Source organism: Ambystoma mexicanum, chromosome 10, assembly GCF_040938575.1.
Source record: "Ambystoma mexicanum isolate Mex_15411 chromosome 10, UKY_AmexF1_1, whole genome shotgun sequence".
Classification (NCBI taxonomy): Eukaryota; Metazoa; Chordata; class Amphibia; order Caudata; family Ambystomatidae; genus Ambystoma; species Ambystoma mexicanum.
This window is the reverse complement of record NC_090932.1, coordinates 544,055,103-544,067,713: the sequence shown is the minus strand read 5'-3', so window position 1 is coordinate 544,067,713 and position 12,611 is coordinate 544,055,103. Positions and strand designations below refer to the sequence as shown.

The window sequence follows — 12,611 nt, the reverse complement described above, 5'->3', positions numbered from 1 at the left end:
CATAGGTTGGAAGGAAAAGGGATTAAGATAATGGTGGAAACAGCGTGGGCATCAGTGATCGAAGTGAGCGGGAGCGGTCGGAAGCGGTGCTCCTCTACTTTTTTCAATTACCTTTTACTGCTCCTATACTTTTATTTTAAAAAGAAACGGTTCCGAATTGGTTTTGTTTTAAAATAAAAGTGTAGGAAGCAGTTGAAACTTGCCCTTTCAGTGCACTGCACTGAAAGTTCCCTTAAACAGCAGGTGCAAGTGTTTGGTGGTGTGTATTGTGTGTGGCAGGGGACGTGATAATGGGGTTTGTGGCGAGTGGGTGCAGGCCAGCAGGGAACATAGTTCCACTACTTCTTTTCGTACACTTCAACCACTGGTGGGTATGCTTGATAGGGGGGTTTCCCAGACCACGTAAACTGAAGCATGTAAGCAAACTAAAAGACTTTGCATACATACTTGCAAAGCGTAGAATCGCTATGGGGTGGAAGGCATGCCATAGACCAAGAACAGAAGTATGGTGGAAAGACCTACAGAAATGAGCAGAAGTTGAAACCGCAGTATGGCAGGAAGCTAGTAATCTAGGAGGGGAGGAGAAGGCTGAAACTTTGATAGCCTGGAAATATCTGTTAGCCACGTTATTTGGACCCACCCAAGACCGGTCAAGTGATGGGGACCCGGCAGAGACCACAGGAGAGGAATCCCTACTGCAAGACGAAGAAGTAGAATATGAAGGAGAGTAGGCTCGAACGGGGGAGGGAATGAGAGAAGCTGTGGACACGGTTGGTGTGATGTAAATTTAAAATGTTATTATATGCACTGCAAGTTTGATATGTGTGGTTTGTTGAAATAAAATGAATTAAAAATGTTTAAAAAAACAAAAATGATGGTTCCTGTATGCTTTGCATTAAATCAAAGAGAATTTCAGGACGAGAACAGTGATCGGAGATCTCTGTATTGGATAAACAAGTACATGATAAAAGGATTGTATATGTGAATCTCTAAATTGATAACTGATGCATGGCTTGGTGCTTACATCACTGTTCACAACACTCACCCCAACATTAAAATGTTGGATGCAAGTATAAAATGGATGCAACATCAGACACTCAAATGGGGCACAAAAGCTCTTTTTCCTCTTGTTTCTGAAGAATTGTAGATGACGAAGGGCTGGGTCTCAGTGTGAGCATGCCCAGCCCTCTATACAGAAACATCTTTAGGGAATTATATGTACAGACCGGACAGGATACCACAGAAGAGCGACCCAATAAACAATGCACAGAAAGGCTACACAGAAAGGATTGTACCTCCTACAAACGTTAGCCTTGCCATTAATAAGACGATGAAGCTTTTTAAACAAAACCGGCTTCTAATCGATGGTAAAGGGTCCACAGTTCCTCATCCACTACCTCCTTACTATTACGCAGGTCTCCGGGGTCTAAAACTAGCAGACCCATGCTTTATCTAACAGAGCTGGCATTAGCATCTCTTGTTAGTGCTGGCCTGCAGCTAGTGAACATCATGGCGTGGCAGTGTAGAAAGGGAGTTTGGCCTAGTGGATGTACAATTCGAGGCAACTGCTTTGATTGCTTCCGGCATTTAGTTTGGGCACAGTATGGCATGTTCATCAGAGCCACATACACAAAACGTTCCAGTATGCTATTGTATGGACATTGCACACATCAGACAAAAACCGGCATATGTGCTGTTACATACGGGAGCGCCACATAAACGCCATTAACCAACAGGGTGGTGGCGGGTGCAGCGAACAAAACATTGCTGCACACATATCACTGCAATGATTTGCCGTGTACACATGTCTTTCCTGGTGACACACAATGAACTATACTTTCCTAATCAAGGTGGCAAGTGACATTGAGTTGCCATTGGATGTGCAGGCTAGGCAGTGGCTGGCTTGTTTACAAAATTAAAAGACCTTTGATGCTAAGTGCATGCATTAAATCCATGTCCCAAAGTAGCCGCTAGAATACTTAAGCAAGAAAAAGACAGTTAACCTTCTCAGCGACGCGCTATGTGTAACTAAAAAGTAATATTAAAAAAAACATTTTGGTGTGTCAAATAGAGACATGAAAATAAAGAAAATAGTTTTTCTGTGTGGCATTTTAATTCTCTTTGAAGAATGCATAGGTTTGGTCAGCTAACTGATACTTGTGCTGACCTGGTGAATAAAAATGCCCCATGTTCAGTTCTTAACACTGAAATAGCACATACTGTGTAAAAACAATGGCTTGTTAAGTGAGCCATCACTTATAAATTGCCCTCACTTGAAAGGCTGTCAGCACAAAGAATGAGGGGCACAGGCTGTGTGACTCCAGAGGATCTCACATGCTGCGTTTGGAATATGCATTCCTTTGTTTGCATATTCCAAACGCATCGCAGTCATTCACAAGTCGGCAGAGAGCAGCCAGTCGACATTACAGAGGAGCACTCACTGGAAAAATCAGACTCAGCTTTCTGGCTGGGCCCCTTAGCCCCCCTCCTGAGCTATTTAGCTCTGCGCCCCGGCTGTCGCCCGCTCTGCCCGGGCCAAAAAACAGGGCTGCTTTTATTTAATAGTAGTACTAATGAATACACTAAAGCCGTGAGACCAAAACACTAAATGCTGGAGAACCCACTTTTGACACTCCCTTTTCCTCAGAACATACTCTGTCATTTAGCACCGAGCCAGCAACGAATCAATTTCAAAACAATCAAGTCATTTACACATTTTTCCTCCAAACAGAAGCATAAAGTATAATTTTTGTTTCAAGATTTTAAGATAGGACTTGATCTGTATTCACGTGAATGAAGATTGCCCAAGCGTACAGCGCAGGAAGTCTTGATTCTATTAATGACACGGAGGTGAGTATTATGCTGTAACTTCTTTAATTACTTCTTGCAACATCTTTTAAAAACTCAATTTTGAAAAAAACATTTTTTTAACATAAGCCTTTGGCTGTATAACAAAAATCTGTCATTAAACAAAAAGAGAGAGGAGGGACTACCAATCCCCATGATCCTCTCCTTTATGGTAGTCCTGAGACCCTTTTCATCGCTCTCCTCCAATCAGAACCCTTCCCGACTCAATTAGGTCCTTTCCTCTTCTTTTGGATGCTTCTATTAGGGCTCTTGATAAACTGTGAACAAAGAAAACTTCTTCTGACGTTCTCTGGGATTGCTCTTCTGTCCCACCAACTTCTTATCCTGCCGACAGGCTAATCCCCCTGCTGCAATTGTGTACAGCTACTCTCAACTGTTCTTCTGGTCATCTCCTGCATTAATAGAGAGACTTACTGTTAGGGAAGGGAATACGCTTCCAATAATTCAATAATATGCTGTACAATGAGAAATACTGCATATTTGCTGGGTAGGATAATGCTTGCCGCTGTGTCTTTAATAGAATCAAGACTTCCTGCGCTGTAAGCTTGGGCTATCTTCGTTTTATGTCAAGACCAGAGGCGAACATTATGCTTGTCACAGCTTTGGCAATAGCTGAAATCAGCTTAAAGTAGAAAGTTCTGAACAAAGTCACTTGACCAATCTGCTGCTTTCATGATCTCCTGCAGCGGGACTCCCGCTGCAAAAGCCTTGGAAGCCATAGCTCCTCTAATGGAATGAGCTCCAAACAATGAAATATCAACCCCAGCTAAGGTCATAATTTCTCTCACACATCTTGCTATAGTAGCTGTTGCTACTGCGTGATATGGCTTTGTTCGCTTTATCAATAGCTGAGTTACACCCTGCGGCCTCACTCCTGCAATTTCTACTTTGTAACTTTTAATGCACTTTGCTATGAATAAACTACTTCTGTTTGGAAAATAGGGATAGGAGATGACTGATGAACTGGTCTTCGTGTGCTGTGCAATGCTAAACGCCACTTCTTCTGGGTAAAACATTTTTCTGTCAATCTCTAATGCCTTCATGTCTGAAACACGCTTACAGGATACTAGACAAAATAGGGTCGCCAGCTTCCTGGATAGCTTTTTTGTCGAAAGAAGGTTGTTACTTGGCCATTGTTCAAAAGGGTTTAGTACCCTGTAAACGTCCCACAAGGAAAAATAATTTTGCTGAGATGCTTGCTCACTTTCATTCCTTTTATCAATCTAGCCACTGCTGGATGTTCACCCACTGGTGCGCCATCTACTTACTTGTGTCTGGCTGAGATGGCTGATCTATATACTCCTACTGTTCTGAAAGCCCTCCCTTGACTGGGCACGCTTGCTAGGAAGTTTATTACTTGCACTATAGGGGCTGAAACTGGTGGAAAATCCTCCACCGCACCATAACTCCCAGGTTTGCTAAGCGGTATTATAGCTCCTAATGGTGGATGTAGCCCAGGATACTCTGAGAGCTCTGTAGCCTCCTCTGAAAGTCCTGGCAAACACCATCTGCACCTGCAATTTTGCATGCGATCAAGGCTAGAGTTTGTTCCTGCGCTAGTGAGTGTGCTGACCCTGACGGATCAGTCAGGAGATCCGCCCTCTATGGAATCCTCCAAGGGAAATCTGAAGAAAGTTCCATCAGAACTGGAAACCAGGCTTGCGATCTCCATGCTGGTGTCACTATCACTATACCTGCTCTGACTCTGCACGCTTTTTCTAGTACCCTCGCCAGCATTGCGATTAGGGGGAAAGGCATAATGAACTTGGCCTGTCCAGCTTTGTAGGAGGGCGTCCGTCCCCAATGCTTCTGGATCCAACCTCCAACTGAAGTACTTCGGCAGCTGGGTGTTGTGCCTCGTTGCAAAGATATGCGTATTGAACGGTGACCACAGTTGGTGTAACGTGTTGACTACGGACTTGTGTCATTTCCAGTCGCTTGAGTCCTGCAGATAGCGGGAATTCCAATCCGCTACTGTGTTCTGCACTCCCGGCAGATACTCTGCTGTGACTGCGATCTTTTTCTCCAGGCAAAAATGCCAAAAGTCCTTGGCTAGCTCTGCTAGCATCTTGGATTTCGTTCCCCCACCCCCTCCCATCCAAAGAAGGACGCACCAATGTGCTTTCTCTTTGACAAACGCTTTCACCACAAATGAGTCTGCTAGTAGTTCTAGGCAGTTTATATGTAGATCGAGTTCTGCCTGCAGCCACTTTCCTCCTGTTTCCGTTTGACCACCTCTTGCGCCCCAGCCTGATCTGCTGGCATCAGTCTCGATGATGAGCTCTGGAACATCTCCAAAAATGTCTCTGCCATTCCATGCTTCCATGTTGTGAAGCCACCATAGAAGTTCTGACTTGCTGTTTTCGTCTAGCGACACTAATTGATGGTATCGCATAACATTCTGGAAATATTTCGTTTTGAGTCGCTGTAGGGCTCGGTAGTGTAGGGGACCCAGAAAAATCGCTTGAATAGATGCCATGAGTAGGCCCACTACTCTGGTAGTTTCTGAAGCAATATAAATGGATTATTGAGAGCTACTCTCAGATCTTTCTTTATCGCTCTCATCTTGGGTGTGGGTAGTTCTATGGTCGCCTACCGAATATCTATTAGAAATCTAAGAATTCTGCCCTCTTGCTCGGAGTTAGGGGAGATTCTTCTTTGTTTACTAGGAAACTTAGCCATGTTATGGAGATTGTCCATTGTACTTGCTTGGTGAGCCTTTCTTTGTTGTTTGCCATGAGCAGGATGTCGTCTAAATATATGATCATCCGAATTCTTTGTTCTTTGAGCGCTGTTGCTACTGGCCACAATAGTTTGGTAAATGCCCATGAGGCTGAGGCGAACCAGAAGGGGAGACTTCTGAACTGCCAGGTCTGTCTCCTCCAAATGAACCTCAAAAAGAGACGGTGCTCTGCTGCTATGGGTACCGTAAGGTATGCATCTTTTAGGTGTAGCCGCTTTAACCGGTCATCATTCCTTAGCATATCTCCTAGCAGGTCGATCCACTCCATCTTGAAATGTCTGTATGCTAGCCAACTGTTCAGTTCTTTTAGATTTATTACTGGGCGTACTTTGTCTTTGCGGTGAACTAAGAACTTGTTGCTCAGAAAGCCTAGTGTTCATGTGGCTGGCCTCTCTCTCGCTTTTTGCTGCGCTAGCAACTGAAACTCTGTATCTAACAGGACACTTTCTGCACGTGATATGTAAATGCGTGGGGGAGGACGAGATTGTTTGGGTGTCTCAATAAATTGTTGCTTGAAACCTACTAGGGTTTGCAGAACCCATGCATAGGAAGAGAGCTTGCGCCAATTGCTTATAAAAAGTGTTATCCTTCCTCTTACCGGAGGGTAGCTTGTGTTGTGCGTTCTCACCTGAGGTAATTCCTTGCTGCCTGTAAAATCCTCGACCTCTGCGCCCTCTGTACCCCCGTCCTCTCTTGGAAGAAAAGGCATCCTGCTGTCTTGGTTCCTAACATTGCACTCTCGGGCATTGGGGCCTTCTTTGTGAGTTGAAACGGCCAGTCGGACGGCCTCTGTGTCGGCCGGCCCCTACACAAATTCTCCTGGCAAATACTTTCCCGATGGAGGCTTGCACTTTTTCTAGCGCTGTGAAAGTTTCAACAAATTTTTTCATCTCATTCATGAAGGCTTTGCCGAAAAAAGTAACCCTTGGGCACCTTCTCCTGCTTCGTAGGATGCCGAATCCCCTAGCTTGTTGTCTATTTTTAGGAGCATGCTCCTGCACCGTTCGGATGAAATCGCGCAATTTGCGTTAACTAACATGCATACTGTGCGCTGAGCCCAGTTTGCTAGAACTTGAGCGTCTACGGGCTCTCCTTTATGTTTTACTCTTTCTGCAAAGTCCATAACCTTAGCTATGGGCCCGGCTAGTTCTAAGATTTTCCATGCTCGATCCATGCCCTTTCTGCCATCTTATCCTGCTTTTATAATGAAGGTGAGCATCTTCAGATCGAGCTCAGGTGTATCTGCTACTTTTCTTGCTAAATCGCGTCTAGGACATTCTGCTTTTAGACTAAACCTGGTCTCTTTTTCCAGAGGTTTGCGCATCTTTCGCACCATGTAGAGAGCTACTCTTGGTGATGGGGCACAGTCTGTTGACCTGTGAAGCCTAAGCGTGTCTGGCTTGAACATGTCAGACATAGGCACTTCCACATTGCTGGTTTTATGCTCGCAGGTAGGCGTGTGGATGCTTTCATCGTCATCTGTATCGTATTGATCGCCCTCTTCCGGGGAAGTTTGAACTTCCGCTTTATTTTTCGACCCTGGTGTGGGGGGTACGAGACTAGGCATGGCTGGTTTTAACAGAAAAGCGTTCTTAAGCCTATTAAAGGCACCAGCCACCTCCTCTGGCTTCTTTTGTATCCCCATCGTCATCCCAAGGGGAGAAGTGGCCTTTCTCTTTCGGGCAATTTTGCTCCCCTTATTATCCTCCTTTATGGGTTCTAATGTGGAAGGTCCCTCACCTGGATTGTCTCTTTTGCCAGCTTTATTGCCCAACATGTCTTCCAGGACTTGTAGCCTGTCTTGAAGGGGTTTAACTCCTTGCGCGACTGCCTGTACTAAGGAGTCCCTTAGAACTTTTTTTGTACTCTGGGAGAGGTGTGCTTTATCTTCTCCCAGGTCTTGCTTGCTGTCTTCACTCCATGTATAGTCTCCCCTGTCAGAGCCATGGCTGCTTTATGGCTAGGCTAGGGTGAGGTGATTAAAGGTCTCACTTCCCTTCTGAGAGGTGCTGAGTGCTTTGGAGCCTTCTTTATTAATATTTTTCTATATAAAGTATTTTCTCCTTTATTTCTTTATTTTGTATGTTCTTTCATGGCATGATACTAGCGTTAGGGCTTCTGCAGCTGATGGCTTGCCGAACGCTGCTTAGAACGTTGAAGGGAAGGCAGGGTTCGATCACAACTGCTTGCCGGCTCCTTCGCAGTTAGAATGAATGTTGCGCATGCTTCTTCTTCTTCTTCTTAATTACTGAAAGCGTGGGCGGACCCATGCAGGCGCTTCCCCATCCAATAGGATGATGTGCACCAACCCACCAATCAACACATAGCCCACATAAACTCACAACTCCTCCCACCGCCCCGTCTGCCTCACAAAATCCAACGACACACTGCCCCTCCTCCTGCCTCTCACCCGTCACCTCCCAGCAAAGCCTTCCCACTCATCTCACCCAGCGCAGACAACCGAACCCTCATCAATTCTCTCTCTACAACATGTCTCTCGCACCTGAGCAAAAAATGCCCCACAGTCTCAGGCACCCTACACACTGCACAGTCCCTCGACTCACGCTTCCCCACTCGATACAGACAGTCATTCAGCCCCACATGTCCTATTCTCAACCGATTCAGCATCACCTCCTCCCCCCTCCTCCATTCTAGACTCCCTGCATCCACCTTCACTGACACCAAACATCCACCTGCCCTTCACCCCACTCACCCACCTCTCCTATCACTCATTCATGGCCCATCTCACCACAACAGCCTTCACCTCAACCACACTCAAAGGCAACCTCACATCAACCTCTCCTATTGCACGGTAATCGCTATGCGCCAGCCTCCTTCCCAGGGTGCCGTGCACGCTTGTAAATGCTGGTGGTGTTGAGGAAGATCAAATCTGCGCGCTGTGTGTGTGTGGGCAGACCGGAGCCCTGAGGCGAGCGGGTTCACTCGCTGGCTCTGTCTGCCTCTGTCTGCCTCACTATAAATATTAGTAAGATTGGAGCTTGTTAAACATGCAGCCGTGCGTCGCAAAATGAGGGGCGAATTACTCACGCTTCATATTACACAGCTAGTTATTTGTTACTGCACGCTCTAATATATATACATAATACATAATAACAGGCAATAAACACTTTACGAATGTACATTCCTGGTAAGAAAATTCAAGGAGCACTTAACTGTTGGAGAGCAGCAAAAAAGAAGAGGAAAGGAGTCTTGTTATTTACTATGGGAAGGGTCCTGATTGGAGGAGAGCGATAAATGATCTCAGGACTACCATAAAGGAGAGGATCATGGGGATTGGTAGTTCCTCCTCTCTCTTTTTGTTTAATGACAGATTTTTTATTATACAGCCAAAAAAGTTTAAGAGTTTTAAAAAGCTGTTAGAAGCAGTTATTAAAGAAGTTAAAGCATAATGCTCTGATTACTTACCGGTAATCTTCATTACTCCTAGTCCTAGGGCTTCCCCCTTGGGATCTCCCTCTTGTATTACGGTTCCTTCAAAGGCCTCCTTTTGAGCCCTTTTCCGAGATTGATATCAAACATCTTACACTAAAATCTGCTTTTCTTATTGCCTTCGATTCTGCCCGTAGGCTTGGAGAGTTTGGGGCTCTCTTATGTCACCCTCCTTTCCTGAGGGTACTGCCAGACTCGGTGCTGCTGAGGTGTGGTCCGAAGTTCCTCCCTTAAGTTGTATCTCGGTTTTCATACCTCTCAGGATCTGGTTCTCCCTGACTTCTTTCATGATCCGTGAATGCATGAGGAGGTGGCTTGGCTTAACATTATGTCCGGCGGGACGTGTTGGAGTATTTGGCTAGGTTTGCTTTTTCCCACCAATCTGATAGTCTTCTGATTGCTTGTGGTCCGGCTGGGGCTGGGCAAAACGCATCTGTGGTTTCCATTTTCTGATGGTTCCGGGTTGTGATCCCAGTGCCTATATGGCTTTTGGCCTGCCTGTGCCTGCGCACGATCAGGGGCGGTCCGCCAGGGGTTTGGCGGCTTCCTGGGCCGATGCAAGGAGGGTTTTTTTCTGCAAGAGGTTTGTATGGCTGCCGCCTTAGCTGGTCTAGGGATTTCCATCAACCGCTATGGGTTGAGTTTCTCCCACTCGGGGGGTTGGTTCTTTCGTGGTTGGAGTTTTATCTGTGGGGATGTGAATTAAGAGTTATTGTGGGTGTGTTTGCTGCACTGTTTTTAGCTCTGTTTCTAATTGGGACCTTTTCCCCGTTGCTGCTTTGGTATACCTCATGAAGTAAGTACTGGGACGAGGAAGAGTGGACGTGAAGGTAATGCTCTGATTACTTACCGGTAATCTTCATTACTCCTAGTCCTACTCTTCCTCGTCACAGTACTGACGACCCTCCTCACCCTCCCTGCGGGGAAGGTCCCATGCTCTGGCTTGGTAATATGAAACTGAGTGACGTGGATGTGGGGGAGGAGTTATAGGAATTTAAAGAAATAGAAGAAGGTCCTGTGTCGGAGGCAGGGGCCTCATGAAGTAAGTACTGTGACGAGGAAGAGTGGACGTGGAGGTAATGCTCGTCTCCGGGCTTGATATAGAATTTTAATGTCATTCTATAGGTGTTGTTTTATTCTATTGCATTATTATTAAAGGTTGAACGTTTTAACCATGTAATAAAATTAAAATAAAAAGTATAATAACATTCGCAGGTACTTAAAAAAAAGACAATGTCAATGAAATGTTCAGCATAAGATAATTAATACAAGAGTATTTATACAATATTTGTAGTGTGAGGAAATAGGAAACGCGTTCTTCCGTTTAATTTGCATGTGTTTGACATACGATAACTTCTCTTACTGGCAGCTATGTCGCTTCTGTTGGGTTATAACCATTGCTTCCTAAAATACTCTGGTCCACGTCCTTATCATATAGATGGTGAATTGGCACTTTCTGTGGGATTATTTTCGATGCCTTCAGTCCACCCTCCCCCCCACCCCACCCACTTCTCCATACTCATATATTCTAGTTTGCGGAGCAATTAGTATGAAGAAATGCCAAGAACATCTTTTAGCATGCAATATAGTCTACTAAAGCAAAGGCCTCTTCTCTGGAAAGTATTCAAACACAGGATCCCCACATACAGCTGTCCCAATGAATGCACGTGCATTCTGACTTGTACCACAATTACACAGTTATTTTAACACCTATCATTGACTTACCCAGCCTCCTCTTCTCTTCAGCCACGTGACCAGAGTCTTGCGTACAAACTCCCCCAGACAGTCCACGATGGTGTGAACCATGGCCGGTTGTGCCTGCTTGACACAGTCCACTGCCAGCCCAGCTGCAACAGCATAGAGTGAGACTACTTTCCCCCACGTGATGCCTGTAGGAACACAAATGCAACAAACAACAGCAATATTACCGAGGGTGATAAAAGACAGGCGCAACCAATCACAGGCCATTACTTTGCAATCCCATAGAACTTTACGGAAAGTGTTGAGACAGGCATATATGTACTATGCCTGTCTCGTGACATTCTTTAGTGATCTGTGCGATGGAGTGGGAACAAAGAATGGAGAAACCGTATCCATCATGCTACCCTGATCCACCTCAAAACAACACATGGTCTAGCGCCTGCAGGCGTTTCATCTTCCAGGTGCAGCAGGCAGGTAAAAGTGGCCAAAAATACTGTTTCTGCCACTTTTACTCATCTGCCTCGTTTCGGTGCCTTTGCCAGGAGGAGTTGGGGAATGATGCGGACAGAGCATGTCCATCACACAACATCACACAAATGCGGGCGCCTTACCACCAGCATGGAATTTTATGGTGGCGGCAATACCTATAAAATAAAAGCAGGCATAGTCCATGGGAATTCATTGTAAATGCTCAGAAGATTAGTCGCAGGAGGAATTTACACTTTTTCACCAATGTAGTGCAAGAAGTGGAAAGGCAAAGGGGATGTTTCCCAAGTTTTGTTGCTCACTTTCCACTATATGATTGAAATGAGGAATATTGCATGGAGGGTACCTTTCTCATAAAAGTGCAAATTGAGGCGGTTCGCTTTCTACAATACATAATTCTTTTCAAAATAACCCACCAGGAAGGTCGTTTTCCTCCAATAAGCAATGTGCACAGAAGGGACCTGTTATGTTTGAACTTAGGTGCAAAAAGTGCTCTCCATGCAAGTGCATTTATTTGCACTTCGAAAAGCAAAACAAAGAATACATGCGGGCATAATCGCCTTCACTACTTTGTTTTTGCACTTTGTAGTGAAAAATGGTAATTATATTCAATTCCAACTCAACGCTATATAAATGAAACATATTTTGGGGCTAAAAAAGCATGCAGAAAATGTTTACGTATGATTTCTACTCAACACCACAATGAAAATAACCCCATTACTTTTCATATTGTAAACCAAAGAATTCCTTTGGAATTCTTCTGCCGTTTACACCTAGATAAAGCATGCAGAGTCTATTGTAAAATCTTCCGGCAATCAATAATTATAGAAGGCATTTACACATATCTAAACACGTCATCCAAAAGTTAAGTGTAAACGTGATTTCGCCTATGTTGTACTCTTATAGTTCCTATTACGTGGTGGAAAGGATGACAATTGCACATTGCGCAGAGGGGGCTATTTAGCGTGAAAGTGCAAACGTAGCTGGCGGCCTCTGTGCAATATCCATTTAATGGAAAATGGCCCCGATGATTTATTTGCAATGGTGTTTAAGTTTGGGAAAAGGAACCTCCCTCTTACAGGATTTGGTGCCTTGGAAACCTACATTTTATGACAATTTCCTCGAATTGTAGTGCAAACTATTAAAGTCCTATGGAAATGAGAATTAAAGGAATAGTGCGCTCAAAAATATTATTGTCCCGAGGGGTCGGGCATGTGTTTTTAAACATACGTTGATCGATCGTACAAACAATTCCTATGCACCTTACCGTAGTTTTCCTCTTTTTTACACATGCAAAAACAGGCAGCAGGGCGCGGCCATCTTGTGATAATCTTATCCCTTGCCGCATCGCCCAAGGTGGACC

General features: G+C 44.9%; 1 protein-coding gene across 2 annotated transcripts in view; it reads right to left on the bottom strand.

Moving 5' to 3' along the window:
• Positions 1 to 12,611, bottom strand: part of BOK (BCL2 family apoptosis regulator BOK) — a 657,860-nt gene that overhangs the window by 257,968 nt on the left and 387,281 nt on the right. The window contains exons 3-4 of one of the 2 annotated variants that reach the window (XM_069618119.1): positions 10,787 to 10,950; positions 2,966 to 3,260 (exon numbers count right to left, since the gene is read on the bottom strand). In XM_069618119.1, the coding sequence (XP_069474220.1) occupies positions 3,204 to 3,260; positions 10,787 to 10,950 (221 nt within the window). In that variant the 3' untranslated portion in view covers positions 2,966 to 3,203. Of the gene's footprint in view, positions 1 to 2,965; positions 3,261 to 10,786; positions 10,951 to 12,611 lie in introns of those variants that run through there. The other variant, XM_069618118.1, reaches the window with a different exon arrangement.